General features: G+C 30.2%; 1 protein-coding gene and 1 long non-coding RNA gene across 7 annotated transcripts in view; both read left to right on the plus strand.

The window, feature by feature from the left end:
• The first annotated feature begins 172 nt into the window (after positions 1 to 172).
• On the plus strand, positions 173 to 1,493 carry LOC139093380 (uncharacterized). The gene is made up of 3 exons (XR_011544681.1): positions 173 to 390; positions 466 to 551; positions 620 to 1,493. It is a non-coding gene; the product is annotated as an uncharacterized lncRNA (long non-coding RNA).
• Positions 1,494 to 1,872: 379 nt separating this feature from the next.
• LOC139093450 (glycogen synthase kinase-3 beta-like) overlaps positions 1,873 to 22,406 on the plus strand; it is a 40,920-nt gene continuing 20,386 nt past the window's right edge. The window contains exon 1 of one of the 6 annotated variants that reach the window (XM_070644180.1): positions 1,873 to 2,291. In XM_070644180.1, coding sequence (XP_070500281.1) covers positions 2,204 to 2,291 — 88 coding nt within the window. In that variant the 5' untranslated portion in view covers positions 1,873 to 2,203. Of the gene's footprint in view, positions 2,292 to 19,983; positions 21,808 to 22,406 lie in introns of those variants that run through there. The other 5 variants (XM_070644179.1, XM_070644175.1, XM_070644177.1 and 2 more) reach the window with 5 other exon arrangements.

Raw genomic sequence — 22,406 nt, forward strand, 5'->3', positions numbered from 1 at the left:
AATAACAATGTGAGAAACTTTACACAACTGCACATAGAATGTGGCTATATAGCCATGCATTGTTTCGGAAATATTTGTATAAACAAAGATATCTTTAACTTATGTTTCGTCATATTTCTCCCCCCGTCAAACTCTCAATTATTTGTTTTACGCTCAGTTTTATTTCAAGTTTTAATGTGTTAAGAAGCAATCTACCAAATAAAAAATATAAATTGATAATGCTGTCGCGTATATTAGCAACACTTCGATCTGCTGAGTGTGCAAAATGTATTGGATGGTTAAAGTTCATCAGTAGTATCGTCATTACGCTGTTTTTGGTACTCGTCTTAATATTTTTTTCATCGATAGCGGAAACCATTAAGAAAAACATAAACTCATCCTCAAATACAAGTGAGAATCCATAAACATCTATTTTTGTTGTTGTTCTGTACCGACATACTAAATGGCGATAATTTACACTTTCAGAGTTTTATGTGCTTCTTGCATTATTTATGATCTTTCTCATCGCTTATGCTGCATGCTCATTCGTGTTAATCATTGGAACGATTAATGTAAGATTACTGTGGTTAACTGACAAGTTTCTGTGGACCTTAAAATTAATTTCACTTTTATTTTTCAGCATGATCGACTTAAAGTCTCAATCTTTGTTGCTGCCGATTTGATTTTCACAGTTGTACTGATTTATGGATTTTTTAAGCTATTTCCGAGTACATTTTTCATAATTCTGTTACTTCTCCAGCTCATCTCTCTTTATTCAGTCATCGAATGGACACGGTCATTATTCCAAGAATACAATAGACGAAAAGAAATTGAGAATGAACGGAAACGGGCAGAACAAGCCAAAGAATCATTCCAAAATGAAATAAAACAGTACCAAGCTCGAATCGAGATTCAAGATGAGCAAGAGACCAGAAATGCTGAGTAAAATAGCTTAATTATACACCAATTAACTCACTTAATTTCGTAATTTTAAAAGAAAGTTATTTTTTGATCTCTTGGTGCTATACATTACTTCCTCATTTTCTAATTACTATGACCTGAATAGTGAACAATCTTGAATAGAGCTAATTTTACCAAAAATGGATACGAGATCAAGTAACACATAAATAACCAAGAATAATACTTGGAACTGATAAGCACATTCGTTGATGACTAAATCAGGCTTATTTGATCTTAATATTAATGTATTATTTTTTATATGAATCTACAATTACAAGGATACAATGAGTCATGCCTTCATTTATTACCTAAATCCTGAAATCAATAACTTTAATAGAACTCAAGGAATTCTCAAAATTGTGTCATGAATCTCCGCCAAACTCCAATATATCATCTAAATGGAATCTCAAAGAGAATTATATAATCTATCTGAATAATTATATCTCAATTAATGTCTTCCTACATGCCAATAAGATTACCAGTCAAACATCCAGAATAGAATATAGTTGAATAATTAATAAAATATTAAATATAATGAACAAATGAAATAATAAGCATATGCCTTTACTAGTTTCAATTCCCAAATTGCATAAAAAACTGTCTAACTACTTAATTACAGTGAGATAAATTCATTCCTGGATCTTCAGCTAAAATTACGGTTAGAAATTTGAAATAAATATTTTTGAATTAACTCATGAAATTTTTTTACTGAACACACTCAATTGGGCACGTCCATGAAAAAATTAAATCGATTGCACAATTTAGACAAATCTAGACAGAAATCAGACATCATAGTAAGCAATCCATGTTATTAGTAAATGTAATTGAGTAAGAAACAAGTAGATAAAGGCAAACAATTAATAATTAATAACCTCAATCCATAGTCAGTAAAGATTTGTGCAACACCACTACATACAAGAAATGTAAAACCCTATAAAATTGAAAGCGAAATTCATAGATTAATTAAAATAAGAAAATTCAACGAGAATAAATAAGTTTTTAATTTAAAAATATGTAAAGTGAATTTTAATTTAAGATATGTGAACAAGTCACAAGAAGATATCAGATATTTGACCGTAAAAGACAGAATTTCTCGTGAAAAAAAAATTGTGCGATCAAAAAATAGTGTGAAAAAGAAAAGAGGAGTGAAAAAATTGAAATTTCCATCAAATAGAAAAGAAAAGCTAAATAAATCCTTTGTTATAAGTGATTGAGTGAACAGTGTAGTGAGTAAGGCATTTTTAATTTGTACAAGTACCTAAAAATGAGTGGTAGACCTCGAACGACATCATTTGCTGAACAGAATAAACAATCCAATCAGCAACCAGCAGTTTTAGGAATGAAAGTAACAAGTAAGTAACTGAATCAATCATCAATTTGTATGATAATCGACTCGCAATATCTAAATTTATGGGATTTTTGTGATCTAAAATTGATCGCATTAAAAGTACCACATAGAAAGAAAAAATAAAATAAAAAAAAATTTTTTTTTGATGATTGTTGGAAGCAAGAAAAAAAAACGGAACGAGCAATATAACTCTGTGAAAATGGCGGCCGTATAGTATGAAAAAACCTGCTTTTCTCAACTCGCCCGTGCATTAGACATGGATTTTTTGTTAGCAGTCAGCAACGTGCGTGTACTCTAATTTTATTAAAACAATTCTATGGCATCCAGTCAGTAATCTTTTAAAGGATAATTAATTTTTTTCCATTTCGAATGTATAGCAATGTATGAATAAGGTTCGGCCTCTGCCTTATTTCGTCTTAGATTTTTTTTTTCTTCATCACTTTAGTTTTTCATTCCCCTTTTTGCTTTTGTGCTGACTGCTCGCTTAGCAATGCAACATAAATTATGATTTTTTTTTTCGCTCTCCAATTTATATATTTCTTTCTTTTACCTGATACGCTGCTTAGACTTTCTTAAAAACCGTAACAAAGAAATTTTTTTTTTATTATGGCTTTTAAATGTCGGTCATCAGCAAAAGTTCATAAATTGACTTGGAAAAAGTATATATTATATTTTTTCGTTTTGGTGTCTTTGTTTCTGTTGCGAGCAGCAGTATCATCATCATCATAATCATATGAGTATATGTGTCACGAAGGCGCTACTATCAATTATGTAGTTATGTAAATGTCATTAAAATAATATTATCAAGATATATGAGAAGTCATTAACTTGTGATTTGATTAAATATGTAAATTTTTGTCGTAAATCCAATATAATTTTTTGCTACGTTCAAACTCGACACATCATGAATGTGTATGCGATTTTTAATTAATTGTGCTTCAGTTGCTACCAAATATTGTTATTTCACCTACATTGCAACTTTTATAATTATTTATTTCATTTTCATTACAGTATAGTGTATTTCTCATGCCTATATATTCCATTTTTTTGCTGTATGGTGACCTATAACAACCCCAAATATACATTTATTTCTTTCTATTTTTGTACTTTCACATTTTCATGTGTCAAAAATAGTTCCTTTTTGCGAAATTATTGAGAGCTTTTTATCATTAACTATTCCTTGAGCACGTCTTTGACGATTATAGGTCAGTCACAATTCTATGTTTTTGTATGCGGAAAGGAAGGAAGAAAAAAAAATTAAATTTTATTTCAACTTCTTCTTCTCGTTTCGGCAACGCTCTTTTGTTTCATATGTGCGTAACAAACATTAATGATGAGCTTGTGTGAAATCATAATGATTACGATCTCTTTTACGGCGGAGAGCAAAAGTTAAAACGCAAAAAAAAAAATACTCGAGATTATCACTTGCTAAGTACTGGAATTTATTATTGATTGCGTATGATTGCGGTGATAATGATTAAATTATGTGCGGGAACTATATTGTTTTATATTTTTTTTCTATGTGCGAGTTCTACTCAAGTACGAGTAATCAGTTCTTGAGATATTTGCAAAAATAGTTGATTATGTTATGTCTATCTTTAAAATGTCACGTGCGTCTCTCATGGAGAATTTTTTAGTACTTTTTTTTTATTCGAGTCATGACATGATGAGAGAGATTGCATAAGGAGCTAATAATGTCCAGACAAATTTTTCATCAATTTTTTTTTGTTTCGAGAGTCTAATCGTTATGACTTGAGCATGAGCGCAGATCATGGATTTTTTGACAGTGCACATGTGCTTCTTCGTGATTCATCTCAATTAATTTTCATGTGGTTGAGTTACATGACAGTTCATACACAATCTCTTCTTGGAATTTTTTTCGTCTGATTGATTAAAATTTACTCATCAGTTGTCTGAAATGATTTAGCACTCGAGGATATGTGGCAGTAACCAAAAGCTATTTGAAAACGTACACATGTGCACATCCTTTTTATTGAATTTTATATTCAATCTATGAGCACAAATGGTGAACTAAAATACCCATTATTGACGAATTACAAACAATTTATCAAACTACACACAAACTATAAATAAAGTACTTTTAAAAAGTATTGCTTCCTATTCAATAAAACATTCTACAGCCAGAAACTGTAACTTAAATTGTCACCATGTCTCGAACCATAAAATTGACTTCGTATTCAAACATGTGCATTTATGTCACCATTACATCAATGTCCAGAATCATTTATGAAGTTGCTCTCGAGAGAGACTCAAAGCTGAACATTTATTTTTTTCGCGACATGTCGTCCGATCTAAAATTACTTGAGAAGATATAATAGTAAGGAAAAAAATTTCAATCAATAATCTGTTGAGGAAAAAAATAAGAATGAGGAACATTAGAAAAGCACTTGAAATATTTTTCGTATAGCTTTGATTCGCAGTAATCTCATATTGAAGAATCGTTTTTTTTGGGGGATTTTGGATCAGAAAATTGTTTAAACAATCCAGACGATAGAATTTGAATAATTGAAATGTTTTGTAAAATGTCTTCTTTAAATGCTCAGGAATTTTGCATGATTTATTTGATTATGATGGAAATGGTATAAAGACACAAACAATAACAATCGATTTGAAGCCATAAAAAGCTTGCTCATGTAGAAAAGGACTTTGTCATTGTCGAAATTATATCCACCCACGTTTAGTTTGATAAATCTAATGATGATTAGGAGACGGAGAAAGTGCTGTATTAATTGAAAATATCAGAATGTCGATCTTGAGGACATTTACATTTTCATTTGTTGTCTATTATTGTTCATTATTGTTCGGTACATAGAGAAAGGCTAAAGCATATACTTGTGAATGACAAAAGCGGAATTACTAATAAAGATGTTGTTGCTCCTGACTGATAAGGACGCATTTTCTCTGGATTAAGCCCTTTAATTTAAGTGCTTACGTCAGCAAGAAGGAACATACAGAAGAACAAAATGCAGACAAACGCGTCATTTGCCTTTGAGAAAATTGCGATAAAAAGTAGACAAAGGCTCAAATGCCCTACATGACTAAAGACATGCATGAACAAAGTAAAGAACTGAATGAATAGAAATTTCTCATACTTTTTAATTTTATATAAATAAACTTGAAAATGATAAAGGATCATCATCAGCTGTATAATTTAAAATTAACTGACTTCATTCAAAAAAGCGAGACAGTTAGTTAGGAGAGGAGGTGAAACCATAAACAACATGAGTTCTCGTGCACTAAAAATATACGACGCTTTTTTTATTTTTTGTTGCATTTTCAATCATCGCCACACAAAATACATCATCACACGAAATTGACTGAGGGAAACATAGAATTTATGTACACATGGAAATTACAGTATAATGATGCTTTTCCAGCTAAGTCAATGGAAGAAGCTAAAAGCAATTTTCTTTTCTTTCCTTTTATGTTTTTTGTATTAATTCTGTTTCTTTTTTTGTATTTTTAGATTAAGACATTTTTGAATGATATTCCTTATTTCCTTGTTTCCATGTTTCATGATTTCTATCACAATAAGTACGTGGAATTTGTCCTGTGACATACAAAAGAAATGTCAATTGTAAGCATTTTTTTTTGTTGAAGTATAAATGGTTTCGGGTACTTATTCAGCAGAAAATTGTGTCGAAATGAATGACAAGCCAATTCTTAAAGATTCCGGGGATTAATTGAACTTTGGTTCTACGTCTATTAGCAATATTGAATCAATATATCAATTTCAAAAGCTACGGAACATCTAATCAAGAAGCTCACAATTTAATTCCCGTTTCCAATGCGGCACCGACAAAGATTATCTTTAATAAAGCTATTAAGAAGAAAATAGTTTTCAATAACAACAGCATAACACATTAACTTGCACTCACGCCAATGTTCAGCGATTATATTTCCTGTATACCACAACACATACAGCTGTTAAAGTTGCTCCAATTTTTTTTTTTTTCTTTTCCGATGAAATATTGGGATGGGTTTGTTGATGATGTCTATTAAAATTGGTTTTATGGCTTCATTTTTGATTAATAGTGGATGAGGATTTTATCGTTGATCAGAAGTTAGTTCCACGACATACATCCTCAAGACAAATAGCTCACGTCATAAGTGTACGACCCCACATAATGTTTTTATATTATAAATATGATGCAATGCATTACTTGCATTAAAATTATCTTATAATGTGGTAATTTTGAGTTGCTATGAAGCTTTTTTTTATATTTTTTAACAAATTTTCATCTTGCGTCATTATAATTGTAGTCATTATCGTCATCATCATCAGTCAAAGAGGAGAAAAACCGCATTTTACAGTGAATGTGTATATAAATATAGCTGATAATGATTACAGAAAATAAGAGAATTGAAAAAAAAAGAAATAGAAAACTTCTCAAGCTGGTTGTCTTCTTAATAAATGAATGAATGAATGAGTGATAAATCCTTGAAGAATCATAAAAATGTATGAGCTTGAGTATATATTCTCAACGAATATTTATATTTATATTTCTTATCCTTTCTTCAGTCGCTCATCTTTTGTCATCATTCAAAGTTGCTCAAGTTTTGATGTACCATGGTACGATAAGCTTGAAGCATCAATCTTTTAAAGAATATAAAGGACTCGAAAAAAAAGCTTGTGAAAACGATTTCACTTTCAATTGAACACATTGAATTTTCATTTTAAAATGCAAAAGAGTAGATAAAATTAAAATGAGAGACTTGCTCAAAAATAAGATGCACTGTTATATATGTAATTAAAAGTAAAAAAAATAATTTAATTGTGTCTTTGTGTCGTCTCCGTACAGTGCGATGATAGATCTTAATTAAATTTAGATAGTGAATAGATGATGAAGTTATAGGATATAAAAATAAATAATTTCGCAGTAACAAAAGTGTCAAGAGAGCTGAAGACGGAACAAAAGAAAGAAAAAAAGTTTTAAAAAAAATTCTTATCAACATATGGTGTGCGTGTATAAATGAGCAAGTAGGAAGAAAACCGAATATCATTATCACTATAGTTAAAGAAAAATTACATATTCAAGTGCAGAAGACGAAGAGTCAATTTGTGATTAATGTCAAGTGCTAAAAAGAAATCAATCCGCGAAGCTCGTCTCGAGAAAATCGAAGCGATACTTGAGGCACATGAGAAAAGTATGTGGTTACTGATTTTTGTGTGTTGTATTTAACCTATTTCATTCTCATTTACTTCTCTATTTTATCTAGCATAAAAGAAAAAGAATGTTTAAATTTATCCTGCCACTTAGTGTCTACTTCCGTACTTTTTCGGTACATAATTTATTCTATTATGCATTTTAACTGTATGAGTTATTCATAAATAGAGTAGAATAGAAAAGATAAAAAATGCAAGTTATGTGTCTTTAACCTTGACAAAAAAAATGAAAAAAAGCTAGAGAAAAAAAAATTGAAACTACTTGAAAAAAGTGAGAAAATCTAAAAATATAAATCAATACAAGAAACTAGTGTAAAAGTGGTTGTTGCGTTCCTTTTGGATGACTCTAGCGCATTTTCCCTTTCATTGCTATTTACTTAAATTATACAAAGTTGTATACAGTTCTATATGAAGTTTATAAACTTATATAAAATGATCTACATAATAATAAGGAATTAAGTCGGAATTTTTTGCCATCTGTGTAAGGTCACAGCTAGGTTGCAGTTGTCCTAAAAGCTAGTCGTCATCACTTAATGACCCTCAAGTAAAATTAAATCAGTTCTAGTGATACTGACATAGTAGATTCTATTATGAATATATTTCCTTGCATAAATTGCATAGTCAGACAGCAAAACTGAGTAATAAAAATTGTCTAGTTCAAGGAAATAAATTGCTAGAAGATATGTAGTACACAGGCACAAAGTAGATATTGTGAATCTCTTGACTTCCTTCGTAATTTATAATTCAGTCTTTTATTGGTTGCTAAATTTTTTTCGCGTTACTTCTTTATTTATAAATGCATGATTTATTGTCTCTGACGTGAATACTTATTTACTTATTATTGTATTCTATTAATATTTCCCTTCAATAATCTCTGCTATACTTTATAAAGAGTGAAAAAAATTGTACATTGTATGTTATTGTTTCTCAATTAATGTCTAATCTATACTTTTATATTCTTTATGTATAGACACTTTATGTACTATAAAACCTGATTGATAAGATTATAACAGTCCATTTATTAGATTCGTTCCTCCATATACAGTAATGTCTTTTAAAGCAACCTGTTTACATGATAAATTTCCTTTTTCTGCTAACAAAGACGATATATATATTTTTGTCGCATCCGACGATCGAGAGACTACGTTGTCTTTGTGTCATTAACATTGAGGCAATAAAAATATTAACCTCATGCAAGGTAACACACAGAACATTATGCACTGTATGCAATGACATCTCGCTCAAATTTACATCAACAATGAATAATTTCCTTAGTTTTTTTGTATATATATATTCCTATAAATACAATGACTTAGAAACACTACAAATAACTGAGAAGATGAATAAAATCGATGTCAAAGCTTTATACAAACAATATCAAATGATTTCGTTGCCAAGTGCACTTAAAAAACAAGACAGAAATACATAAATTTTTGATTTGATTTCTCTTCGCATTTGAAACAGCTGATTTATTAACTGCTGTTATTGCCCCACGCTGTTTAATCATTATATTCATTTGTTTAAGTTCTCCGCACTTGCTGCTACTTCATTTAATGATAAAAACACAATTTTTCTATGAATTACAAATTACCCGCCTTTATTAACAATAAATTGTAGTTACAAAATCTCCTAATTTGCTATTTATTTTTAAAACAGTTAATCGACAATTATAGACTGTATTTACATATTATAATGCATTTTATTATTCAAAATGTTTGATCTAGAAATTTTAATTCGGGACAGAGATTGAAAACAAATTTTGTTGCGAGTCAGTGGCACAAGTGATAAATAAGAAAAGAGAAGAAAAAAAATAATAGAAGAAATGGTGAGTGAGCAAGATAGAGAGAGAGAAAAAAAGTCATGTGCCATTTTTATTTTTAGACGATTACACTATTTGCTTAAGACATTTTCGTACCAAGTATGCGGAGCTTTTTTTGTTAGTGCAAAATAAAAGCTGGATAACATGAGAATGTGATGACTGTTAATGTTTATTAAAATCAGGGATGGAATCATAGATAGCTTTGTTGGTCCAATAGTCGAAGTTGATTCGGATTTTGTATGGAAAAGTCTATTCGACTTCGAACTCTGCTTGATAGTAGACAGTATGTATATGCAAACCTTCAAAAACCGAGTCTAGTTCCTCAAACTCCCTCATTGACTTAATTCCAATCAACTGAATAAATTGATCAATAAGAATAAGCTCCAAGCCATTTCTAAGCTTCAATCCTAATCAAGTTAGTCTCATTAATTGAATCATGCCTGGCAGACGGCGACATATTATCAGGAATTTTACTATTTTAATATTAACTGAGTTTCTCTGAATTGGGGAATTAATTATTTGACCGATAAGAAAATAGCGATAATTTCAGCAGAGATAAAAAAGCAATAAAACAGCTGATATTGAATTTATATCATTTTGTGAGTCCCCATTGAGATTTTCACGTAATCAAAAAAAAACTCTATTTCAAAAAATCCATTTAATTTAATGATCCAATATTCCTGCTCATGCAATACTATCAAATTATTGTATATGTCTTGCTATTCAACCAATAATTTTTGGAAATATTTTTGGCAACTTTTTCTTGAACAATTTCAACCCTGTGCTGTGTGTTTAAACACAATATTGGGATAAGAAAACGAGTATTTTTCTCCCACATTCATTCATTCATTCATCCATTCGTACATATTGATATAGATAATTTATTCAAGGTAAATTGAAAGAAACTTCTTTTTCCTTTTTATTCTATTGTGTAATATTATCTAACTCGAACTGAATATCACCATTCAGTATTGAATGGGTATGATAGATGGATTTATGAAGCTAGAATCCGAATACATCTGTTAAGGATTAACTGTACGAAAAGGGGCAAAAAATATAAAGTCATCGATTGCTGGTCGACAGTAAAAGCTCAAGAGTAAAAGTGGGGATGGTTGTAAATTATGAATATTGAATGTTTGGGACGTTATCCTCAGTGCTTTAAAGTTTTATAGCTTCTGATCTTCTTTCTTTGTATTATTGACGTCATGAATGACCGGCCCCATTAAAATAAATCCTTTATCCAACTTGACTGTATGTTATTGTTGGACTATAAAAGGCAAATTCATTCATCATATCATCTCCTTTCTCATTTTTCCAATGGAATCAGTCTAAAAATAAATTTTTCTATTTCATTAATTGTTTTTCCACTTTTTCTTCGTCAAAAAGTATAAAATGAAATAGATAAAAAGGCACTAGATGAACTTACTGTATCTCATCTTTATGGGAGAGTTAAAAGCGGAAAATAAAATGAAAATGTGGAAAATGTCCAAGTGAATCGTTTCTATCTGTGCTGAAAACGAAGATTGAAGATGAAAAATAGACACTAATTAGTGAGGGACAAAAGTATTTCGAATCCATAGAAACGCTTATTGTTATCTTCTTTATCCACACTCAAAAATAGTTGAATATGCAAGTAAACATTTATTTTTCTTTCTTTGTGCTGAATTTCCTTTCAATTACACAGACAGTTTACTGACTATACTCAAAAATATTAATTCACATAAAACATCTTTTCGTGCTTCAAAAGTTCTATGGCAATGCTCCGATTGTGCTGCAGTTTTTTTGTGCTGAGTGTAATAAAAATATGAAAATTGTTTTTATAAATGTACAAACAAGTTTATACTCTACAAAATTTTATAGCTTTAATTCGTACAAACATAAATATGAGATAATAGAGGTTCAGAAGTTCCGATGAACTTAATGCAATGATTCTGAATAGATTTAGTCTGATTAAAATGGTGAATTCATGACATTCTGTTAAAGATCAGTGTCATTTGGATACTAAGGCACAGAATCTCTTTTCAAGTATTTGTCATGTTCAAACAATTAGACGACAATCTCAGCCTATACTTAGACCTAACTACAAATTGAGGAAATATCTCTTTGACCTCTCATTAGTTAATAGAATCGCTAAGAACATCAGTAAATTCACTTGATACTTTTCACATATTCACTAATGGTAATCTGGGTCAATAGTCACGCGCTGCCAAGAAAAAGAAAAACTCTTTCATAGAACCGCTTATGTCCATACCGAAACATAAAACTCCTAATGTAAGAAAAATCAATAAATGGCAAATAAAAATATCTAATGTCATTCATTCCTAAAACTTTTAAAATAATATTTTTAGCTTTGACTGTTGTTTAATGCACAACACGTGCTTGGATGGTTAGAATATCTTTTTCATGCTCACATCACGCAAAGTAAGAACGACGACTTGTGTTCAATTATTTATGATGAAGGAGTCTAATTTTTTATCTATCCCTAAGCCTCCCTTACTTCTTTCATCTCACTGCTGTGTCATAAATATCATTCATGAAATTTTACTCCAAGGACAGGAGCTTATAAACATATTTTTATACACAATGGCATTTACGTTGCTTGCTCTTTTCAAATTTTTTTTTTTTGCGTACAGTCGCATCACGAGTACTTATTTCTTTGCCAACTTTGCCGCACATATATTTAAATTGAAATATTTTTTCTTTCTTTCCTGTGCCTTCCTTTTTGCTGTTTCTTAAAGGGCAACATTGAAAAGTGCTGAAAAAGTGAAATTTAATATGTGCACGAAAAAAATTTATAAACATTTTTCACATCTTGCTCATCATCATATATCTCGTCGTGTACACATTTATTACACAGTAAAGTTTTTCATTCCTCCTTCCTTTTGTTGTTTACATTGCGTACATGAATGTAAAGTAAGAAAAATTCTTTTCGCTATATTTATACACATTAGAATACGAACAAATGTTGATGAAATCGAGGGGTACAGTCACATCAAATGAGTTAAATGTACGAAAAGAAAAGAATCAGTATGCACATGATAGCATGAAACACCACGTGTGTGGTGAAACAACTATAATAAACATTTATGTGAGATGCGAGAGAATTGAACGAAAATAATGGAAAATATTCGTTAACTGTTTATGTTTTAAGTTTTTATTTGACTGTATATGAGGGTATGCACTTTTCATCAATTCCTGCCTCGTCTTTAAACATTGTCTGCTATGAAAATCATTTTTAATGTTCAGACAATTTCAAAAGTGCGTTATTTCCTTTTTTCAAATTACCTCCACAATGGATAGACATAAAAATGTACGAATTGTGGAGTGAGGATTGACAACTTGAAACATAAATATTTAAAGCATAATGCACAAAGGTTGCTAAGCTCAGTTTGAATGAAAATTCCTCATGCCGTCAATTGTTAAAAGGCTTCATTCCGCAATGTTGTTATTTTCTTTCCTAAAGAACCAACAACAACAACAACTAACAGCACTTTTGTGTACAATGTATTGTTACGTGGATGGAGGGGTGGAAGCGATTATGATTCATTTATACTTTTATATTCTACATAGTTTAAAGCAATTATTCCTCCCTCGCATTCATTGCCAAAAAATATGCGCACACAGTTATTGTATGAAATGCAAACTTTATTGTCCTTCTGAATTTACAAATTGATTCATATTAGTTTTTATTATTATGTGCATATAAAAAAGAACGGGTTGAAATATTTTGTGTGAGAGGAAAACAAAAGTTTTATTTTATTTGGAATGACTCAGAAGCGTTCAAAACTTGACCTAACCCAATTATATATTTTCTCTCTGCTGTGTTTTTTTTTCTGCATTCTGTAACTGCGTAGAAAAAGATTTTTCCCTCCCTCTCTGTTGCTTTTTTGGAATGGAAAAGGAAAGGAAAAAAAGTATCTCGTGATGAAATTCCGTTTCGTATCGTCGTGAAGTTATCGCACATACATGACAATAAAAATATTATTATTTTGTACTTTACGAATGTGACAATAGTTGGATGTTAAATGTCACCTTCCATGAATTCATTTTTATTTCACTTCTTTTTTTTATGATAAATCTATCGATCAATTTCATTGTCTTCATTTATGTCATTATATGTCACTCAGTTATTGGGTCTAGTTATTTAAAAAAAAAGTTAATCAAGTGAGAAGAAAAAGGGATTCATGATAAAATGGCACAGAAAAGGAATTCAAGAAGCATGCGAAAAATTCTTCGTCTTTAAATATAAAAGAAGGAACGGAAAATCGATAGTTGATTTTTTTTCTCTGCCTGCTGTGAGAACTTTATTCGATGAATATCTCAGATATTTCAGATGTCAGCTTATAAATTTTAAATATTTTTCAAAGTAATTTCCATATTCCATAGCTGATAAAAGGAGAAAAAGTTATGAAACTTTTAGTTGTACGAATGGATGTCGAATGAATTTGAATTCCTGTACATTAAATGTGAAAAAATGTTTTCTCAGCTTAGACACAATTTTACAAAAAACCTCTCAAATGTGCTTAGTCGAGACACTTTATACTAATACAGTTGTAACTATAAAAGCTGTTTGTATAGCTTCGATACAATGAAAATTTTTTAGCCGAAAAGAATGCAAACAATTTTTTTTCACGGTGGAAAATTTATGAAACGCAAAAAATGAGAGTTATAGGTGGTAATCTCATGTGATCTCAATTGATTTACAATATCAATTTGCTCACTTAACACACATTTTTATTTATATCTGAAGATCGTTTATTTTTGTACAGTTCTGTTTGATCTGATAAATTCAAACAAGTTAAATAAATGTCATGTATACAAATATGATATTTGGAACCGCTTTTGTTAAATAATTCTCAGACTTGACTGATATTTTCACATGACCATTGTGTTGGACTTAAGTCACGACTTAATTAGAACAAATTTATTTTTAGATTTATGCTAATTTGCTTAAAGATACAATGAATAAATTTACACTATTTTGAAATGTATACATTAAGTCATGACGTTACACAATCTTTATGACTTGACATTTATGATATTTGAGATATCTTTTGGGATAATTAGTGTTGTAAATTTATACAGCCTGTTACGATAAAGTTTTGGTAACGTAAGTAATTTTCTAAACTAACCGAGATCGATTATTGCATGAAATTATCACATTTTCCTCATGTCTCATTCCCAAAAGGGTTCACACGAAATAATAAAGTTTTTGTAACTTTAATGCCGACAAGGAAACGATGTGACAGAAGCAGACACAAGTCATAAAATGGAAATTAATTTACCTCCTTCAGACAGAAGCTTACGGCAGCAGGAAAATTTAATTATTTCTTCTGCCTTGCTTATTCTAACTATTCCTACGACTCCTAGAATTTCACGTTCATGGCAAAATTGAATTTCCATTTGAAATTCAATGAAAAAATATTCTGTAATCATCTCAAAAATTTCCATCTTCTCATGATTTTCATACGCATGAGAATGAATAAAGCTTTATGAGCTATTGGAATAACTTATCGTATACATAAATTTAATGTTCGTCTGTGTCGGCTTCGAAAGAGGAAAAATGACATTAAAGCTTATAAAATATGCGAATATGAAAGTGAAAAATTATTTCCTTTACATTTTTTTGCGAGATGAAAAATAAAAAGTTTAAGCATGTAATCAAATTTTCATGATAAATTTTAGACTTCCTTGTTCCACTTGATTGTTTGCTGACGAGGAAATTTGGTTTTTTAAAAATTTAAAACTCTGAATCTGCATAGTCTCAATATTTGCAAATAAAATGGTATTGCTGACGATTTTCAGCAGTCCATAAATTCCGCCATGGTTACAGTCGATCAGAAAAGTTCTAAAATTTGATTACTTTCATTAAAACAAACCATCCATGAAAAGATAATTAAATTTTCCTTTTTCCAAAGCCTTTAAGCGCTTCAACGTTTGATATAATTCGACTTCCATCTCCAGTTTATAAAATATTAAATACGCAAAACTGAAAATTCGACCAAACAGTAGAGAATAATACAATTTTAAGCCTTTTTGCAGAAAAAAACATTATTGAAGGATATAAAGCGGTTTTTAAATATTTAAAGCAAATGTATTTACCACAAAGAAAAAGAAAGCAAAAGAAAATCCCCAAATGAGCATCCACAAGCATTGTGAACTTGAATATTTAGATATGTACATAGTTTTTGTTGGTGCAATATTGATTATCAATTTACCAACCATGATATCCATCTCGTGTAAGTGAATAAAAATGAGAAATTCTCATTTCATACACATTTGTACCCAATAATATTATAATTATATCCAAAAAAGCTGGTTGTCTCGTGTCTGTATAACAAAATTGAATTTTAATTCGACAATTTTATTTCCATCTCCATGTGTCATTTTGATTAGGTTTGAATGACTTTAAATGTATAGAATTTATTTGCCTCAAAAATTTAATTTCTCGTCTCTAAAATGGATGAGATCCAAAAAAAAAAATTGAATATGCACACTTGAACTAACCTTGTCAATTATTTGTTTATTTGAATGTCCATCGTTGCATTGGTTCCGACCATGAATATGCAATTTCATCTATCCATTAATTATGATGTCATATGCACATGGAAAAGTGTCGTATGTTTCCATTATAATAATAAAATTGCATGCCTCCTCTAAATAAATATCATGATTGTTATTTTTCATAAATGTTGGAACCAGGCGTGTATGCAGGAATGTTTAAAAGCTTGTTATCTTGACTGTAGTTATTTTGAATTATTCTGACTCATTAATTAGTCATGCCAATTTGATTGCCTACCTGTATACACGTCTGACTAAAACTGTTAATTTGCATAGTGACTACCCCAACCGTAAATCTGTTCATTATGACAAAAACTCATTATTTGCATAAACCTTTTACCCATTTCTATTAATTATGCTTTTATTTCTTCTCATTTCTATTTAAAAACCTTATTTGCATGAATTATTTTTGCTATCCATTAACTCATGGTTAAGTGCTTGGAACGGTGAAACCAAAATCTAATCAAATACGCGGTAGTGGTGCTCGAAAAGAATCTCCTTATGATTTCCTTGGTAGAAATGTTATCATACACCAAATGCCTGACGGTAAAATCGGTAAGATATGGTGTGATAAAAATAAAGTAAAAGAAAATATCCTTGTGTCGATGATATTTTTATTCTGTTGCTATATTGACATACTGATTGTTTACGTGTTTTATCATCATCAATGTATACTTATATTTTTTTATATGTCATCCTTTATACATACATTTAATGAATAGATAGTGAACATCAATGGTATACATTGAGGTAGAAGTAGCAACGATATAAATTGCACATTTGATAAAAGCTTTCGATCAATTTCAATGTAATATAAAGTTCTTTCGGTTCATTACTCTAATGAAAAGCACACTCTATGAAATTGTTTATCGATTTAGACGAAAGAGTTGAAGGAAACGTGGAATAAATGCTTGGCTGCTTAAGTTTTTCTCGATTGTTTAAACTGATAGTCGGGAAGGGTATGAAGGAATTACAACAATAAATCATTATTGAAGGAATTTAGAGAAACGGGTGTTAAAGCTTATAAAAGTTCTATCGGCATTAATGAAAATTCCCAAAATGATTGATTGCATAATGTGATTATTATATTATAGTATATTTTTAAAAGCACTGATTAAATGTTGATCATGATAATGGGATTACATATTAATTAAATTTTAAAATAAATTCATTCGCGCTGTTATGTAGTTTAAATTTAGAATGGACTGATGCAAGTTTCTGTATAAGGATCGTAAATTCGTCCCCGGGGACAAAGCACTTGGTATGCAACACCATCGCGACATTCGTAATATCTTGTACTCTCAGAAGCGAAAGGTGCTCTAAGCAAGTCTCTCGTGCATTGAACTTTACAGTAAGGTGATGCAGTTGATTGTTAGTTCAGGTGGGCAGCTATATACGTACTCTGGTCTTTAATTAAAACAGTAAACTGCCACTGTATCTAGCATTTTGGAACGACACAAGCTTCTTTTGACGCACAGTTGTAACCTCCTTTTCCTTCAGCACTGAATTGTTGTGGCACGAATTTCTTAAAGCTGGAATTGTCCTTGGAATAAGAAGATGTTAATAAGTACACGTGTGTCAGATATTAGTTATTTAGACGGTCCATTGCTGTGAGACTAAATTTAATTAAAATGACAAAGTTTCAAAATCCCTGAACAACCTTCTTGTCTCTTATCTATCTCTAGTTTTGATTAAATTATTGCATGCAGATAATTTCATTACGGAAAAAAAATAGCAAAATATTTTGCTCATGAAAAAGTTATGTCATGGAACGAAGAGATGATTCTGATTAAATAAAATGTTAAATAAGATAAAATAAGATTTTTCATGGAAAAGTGTACCTAAAGTTAACAGCGTGTTATATTTTCCATCATACGGTCGGATGATTTATTAAGTTTCTAATTTTGTAGGAGACATTTAAGTGCTCATGAAGACGTGGAAAGCCTTATGTCTTAACTTACTTCTTTTATATTAGTCTGGCATCATTAATTGATAAGCATCACGAAGGCGAGGTTCGGATAATTTTATATTTTTTATTGGATCTTTTAAAGCTTCATAAAAATGTTTGAAGACTGTCTGGAAATTGTGAATAACTGTTGAGTTACATAAAAATTTGTCAATAAATAATTGAATGTTTTTGAATTTTCATACAATTGGGTATGTACAAGTAGTTTATTTCTCATCAATAAATTAATAATAACTTTTACAAATTGTACCGTACTATACCTTACTATACTAGAGGAATTCTTCAAAAATATGGAATATGAACTATGGAAAGTTTTTAGAAAACATCAAATAAGACTCATTTTGTAGATTTTCACTTGAATTCACACCTTTATGGCCAAAATATCAAGTTAATCATAACATTTGCGCGTCATGGAATCTTTTAAACTGTTGCATGTCAATAAAATTATAAACTACTGCCAAATACCAAGAAATCTCTTTAACCACCCTTAAAATTATACCAGGAAACCACAAAACTGTTTATATACCGGGAAAGAAATAAAGTGTAGGCTAGCAAAAAACTCAATTAACTGTTCTTATATATCTTAATAGACACGATTCAACATGATTTGCCCATTTTAAGACAAGCATTTGAAATATTAAGGATTTATTTCATGAAATTACGTAAATTTCAAATATGTTACGTAATAAATTTTTGTTAAAAAGATCTTGTTGACCTTGGCAGCTGCAAGAAACAAATGCAAAGATCAGAAGTTTCGGAAATTGTTAATTCTGTCCCAGAACGAAATTCTTAAATTATTTTTGTGTGGCTAATACTTCCGGAATTCTAAGCGTTCAAATTGTATCCAAAATTAAGTGAGAAAAATGTATCGGAACCATTAAGGCACATGTAGATAATGTGACTCGTGGTGATGAAATATTATTGATTTTCCTCATCACTTTTACTGTCATTGGAGCTCTTTTAATTATGTATAAATGAGAATTCCAACAAGTGTAATTAATTGCCACAATAAAAAAGTGAGATTGTTATCAATCCATAGAAAAATCGATCAAATAGGAACCTTATCAAAATGTATACAGCTATTAATAGATAAGTTTTATTGAAAAATATATAACTTTTGCAAATATTTCGCAAGAAATCAATTAAACAACAACAGACTCATTCAGAAATATTTTTCTGCTTTGAAGTTTCATGAACATGATCGTAGAGACTTGAAAAAAAAAATATAAACAAAAAAGTCATTGGAATGCATGGGGGCTTGTAAATTACGAATATGAAGAGAAGAAACGAGGAGAGAAACAAAAAACTAAAGCAAAGTTATTATTTGTCTGTATCCAATTTTAAGCTTTCAAGCATATACATGTGGAATTTAATGGCGACACTCTTACTCGATGTTTCATCAGCCATTGAGATCGGCACACAAAATTTGATGGTGAAGCATGAAGAATTGTTAAACATTTAAAAAATTAATTAAAGTCCTTCAACTTATTTTCGCGAAATTTCATCGCGATTAAAAAGAAAAGAGAAGTTGGAAATGCTCGAGTGTGCTCAAAAACATTCAAACAGGCTTGATTCGATTGCGTGAAATGGGAGAAGAAATTCTTTTACAAGAATACGAAGTACTCAAAATGATTGAGATTCTTTTTGCGGATGATTTTTCGGTATTTCTTTTTTGCATTTACGAAAAAGAAAAGAAAAGAAGGCACAAAAAAACATGAGAGAAATGAGAAGATGATGAGCAAGTTTATTCATTTGTTGCTCCTTCAATTCTTCTTTTCATTTCATTTATGAATACAACCACATTTCATTTTCTTGTTATGTGTTGTCGCATTTGATAGTGAACTTCGTAGTTCTTTGAGTTGATTCCTGCATACTGAATCGTGTGCTATTTTTTATTGATGAAAAAGTTCTCACATACATGATTATACGTTATAAAAACGATGAAATATTAATGATGAAAAAAATGAACGTGACGCTTAAGTTTCGTAGACAGAGAGAATGAAGCCATCGGGCAAGACCTTCTTCGCTCTTTTTTATACCGAACAAGAATAAAAATTCGCTCATTCGCTCGCTCAAATTATCTCACAACAAATACATTAAAAAAGCACGCAACGAAGACGAAAGAAGTATTGAAAACAATTTTCAGTATATGATTTGACTTTGTATGAAATTGTCGCGATTAAAAAACGCTAGCAGTGCTGAACGAAAAAAAAATATTTTTTTTTTAAAAATTAAAGAAACAATTTTGTATTTATTGTAAAAAGTACATTTTATGAGATTACATTATATGCCAAGAATATTTCTTAATGCATGAACATAGTTCCTTCATTACTAAATGAAATTCTGATAATAACGGACGTGATGAAATCAATTATAAAATTCTTTTTAAAAAAGAAGAGACGATAAAGAAATAAAATAAAATAAAATAAAAAACATTTGAATGAAAATAATTTCTTACATTTATGTGAATGTACGTGTGAGAGTGGCTTAAAATAGACACAGAAGAAAAGAAAAAGATTTTTTTTAAAAAAATTTCCACTGACTTTTTGGATTGGATATATACGTGAATATTGCGAAAAATATTCTTAACAAATTGTGACTATAAAGTGATTATAATAGATTAACTTAAGGAACTAGCATTAAATTGCAATTTATTTAAATATAAAGGAAGTGAAATCTGTTGATTTTCCGACCATCGGTCTTATTGTTTCAGTGTTGATCATTGAATCGAAACTGCTAATTAACCACTGATAAATTAAAAGTAAAAGTATTTCAAAGAGACGCTACTAAGCTTCATAACAGAATTATAAAATAAATCAAAAACAAGTAAAAAGTCATTAGTGAAAGTGCCAAGTCGAGTAAAATCGTCATCAACTTATATGCTTATAAGTCTGCAAAAAAAAAATAAATATATTTACAAATTGAAATATTTTTCTAAAAAAGTTTACATACAGTGCGGATCCCGCTCATTTAAAGATTAAAAAGAAAAGAAAAATTCTAAAAATAAAAAAAAAAAGAGTAAAAAAATTTTTCATTTGAAAACGAAAGTCTCTGTCTGACCGTCTTAACAGCACATATAGTGGGTGAATGTAAATAAAAGAGTTTAAAAAATATGCGAGAACTCAATGAAATCCAAACTTATATTGATGATGACGATGATTTTCAAGATGTGACTGAAATGGCCTTAGAAGTTCAAAATTCATCATCGACTGATTATTTAAACGTCACTAAAGATAAGGAAAATTGTGTCACAAATGAGTCAGATTCCGGAATAATTTACGATCCATCAGAAGAGGAAAAGGATTGTAGTGAATTCAGTATTAATACAAAAATTATAAGTAATAAGAATTTGTTGATGGCAAGAGTTGAGAATGACCTTACAGACAGTGGAATCGATAGCATAACAAAATTCTCATCAACCCGCGATGAATTTGATTCAAAACATAACCTCACAAAATGTTCATTGAAATCATCATCCGTTTTGACTGTAGCTGTGCCGTTACGTGATCCAGTGCTTCGAACAACCTCAAAAATGCGCAGTAAACGTTATAGCTTACCTGATATTGACAAATTGAAATCATATAATGATTCAAAAAATCCACAATGTACCAAAAAGCCACCGATCAATCGTAAAACCACAGTATGTGATATGAAATTAGATAGTAAGGAGACACAAGTGCCAATTTCCTTGGTACCCTCAGAGGCTAAAGCTTTAAATAACTTGCTAAAGCAAGAAAAACTCGACAATTTTGCTATTGATCCAAAGTTGATAAATAAGTTTGATGGACTGTCGCAGTCACTGTATTATATTGATGAAAATGGTAGTCCAAAAATACGCGAGAGGTATATTAAGCAGCAAAGAATGATGATTGAAAAGCAGGAACAAAGAAAGCGTGAAAAGGCGGCGAGAAAAAGCTTGGAATCTGACTCTGCGACGTGTTCATGCTTTAATTTTAGTCGATTATCGAAGAAACTCAAAGAATTATGTAAGTTTTACATTTTCAACTTCACTCAATTCTCCTTCTTTATGCCGTTTATCTCTCCATGAATTTTATTTTTATTTCATTTTACTGCTTTTACTGCAGATGCCTGATTCTGGAAATTTCCATGAACGACCGTGAGAGACATTTAGTCTCACTTTTTAAATATAAAAAAAGAAAGAATAAAAAAAGAAATCCGGTTTTTTCAATATTTAATCAGCTTACCAATGGACTAGCTTTTAAAGTCGCAAATTATACACATTTTTAAGAATGAAAAGGCTAAGATAATAAAAAAGAGAATGGTTCTAGCTCGTGTGTGATGTGAATTAAATAATAATGTCGCAGATATGTGTGAATTTTAAGCTTCACGTTCTTAATATTTTTTTATTAAGGAAATTCGACGCGCTGAATGATCAAAAAAATGCTGGCGGGATATAACACACAATATTATATAAAAATAATTTTTTCTTCGAGATTATCATTTGATGTGCTTTATTTTATTCCATGCATAAAGAATCTCATGATAGATTTATTTGATGTTTGCAATCGCAATTTCTCATCAAAAGGATATGTGAGCTTTCGAACGGAAATTAATCTTTGATATG

The sequence above is a fragment of the Chironomus tepperi genome, unplaced genomic scaffold (genome assembly GCF_022539635.2).
Source record: "Chironomus tepperi strain 1889 unplaced genomic scaffold, CSIRO-AGI_Ctep_v1 contig_335, whole genome shotgun sequence".
Lineage (NCBI taxonomy): Eukaryota > Metazoa > Arthropoda > Insecta > Diptera > Chironomidae > Chironomus > Chironomus tepperi.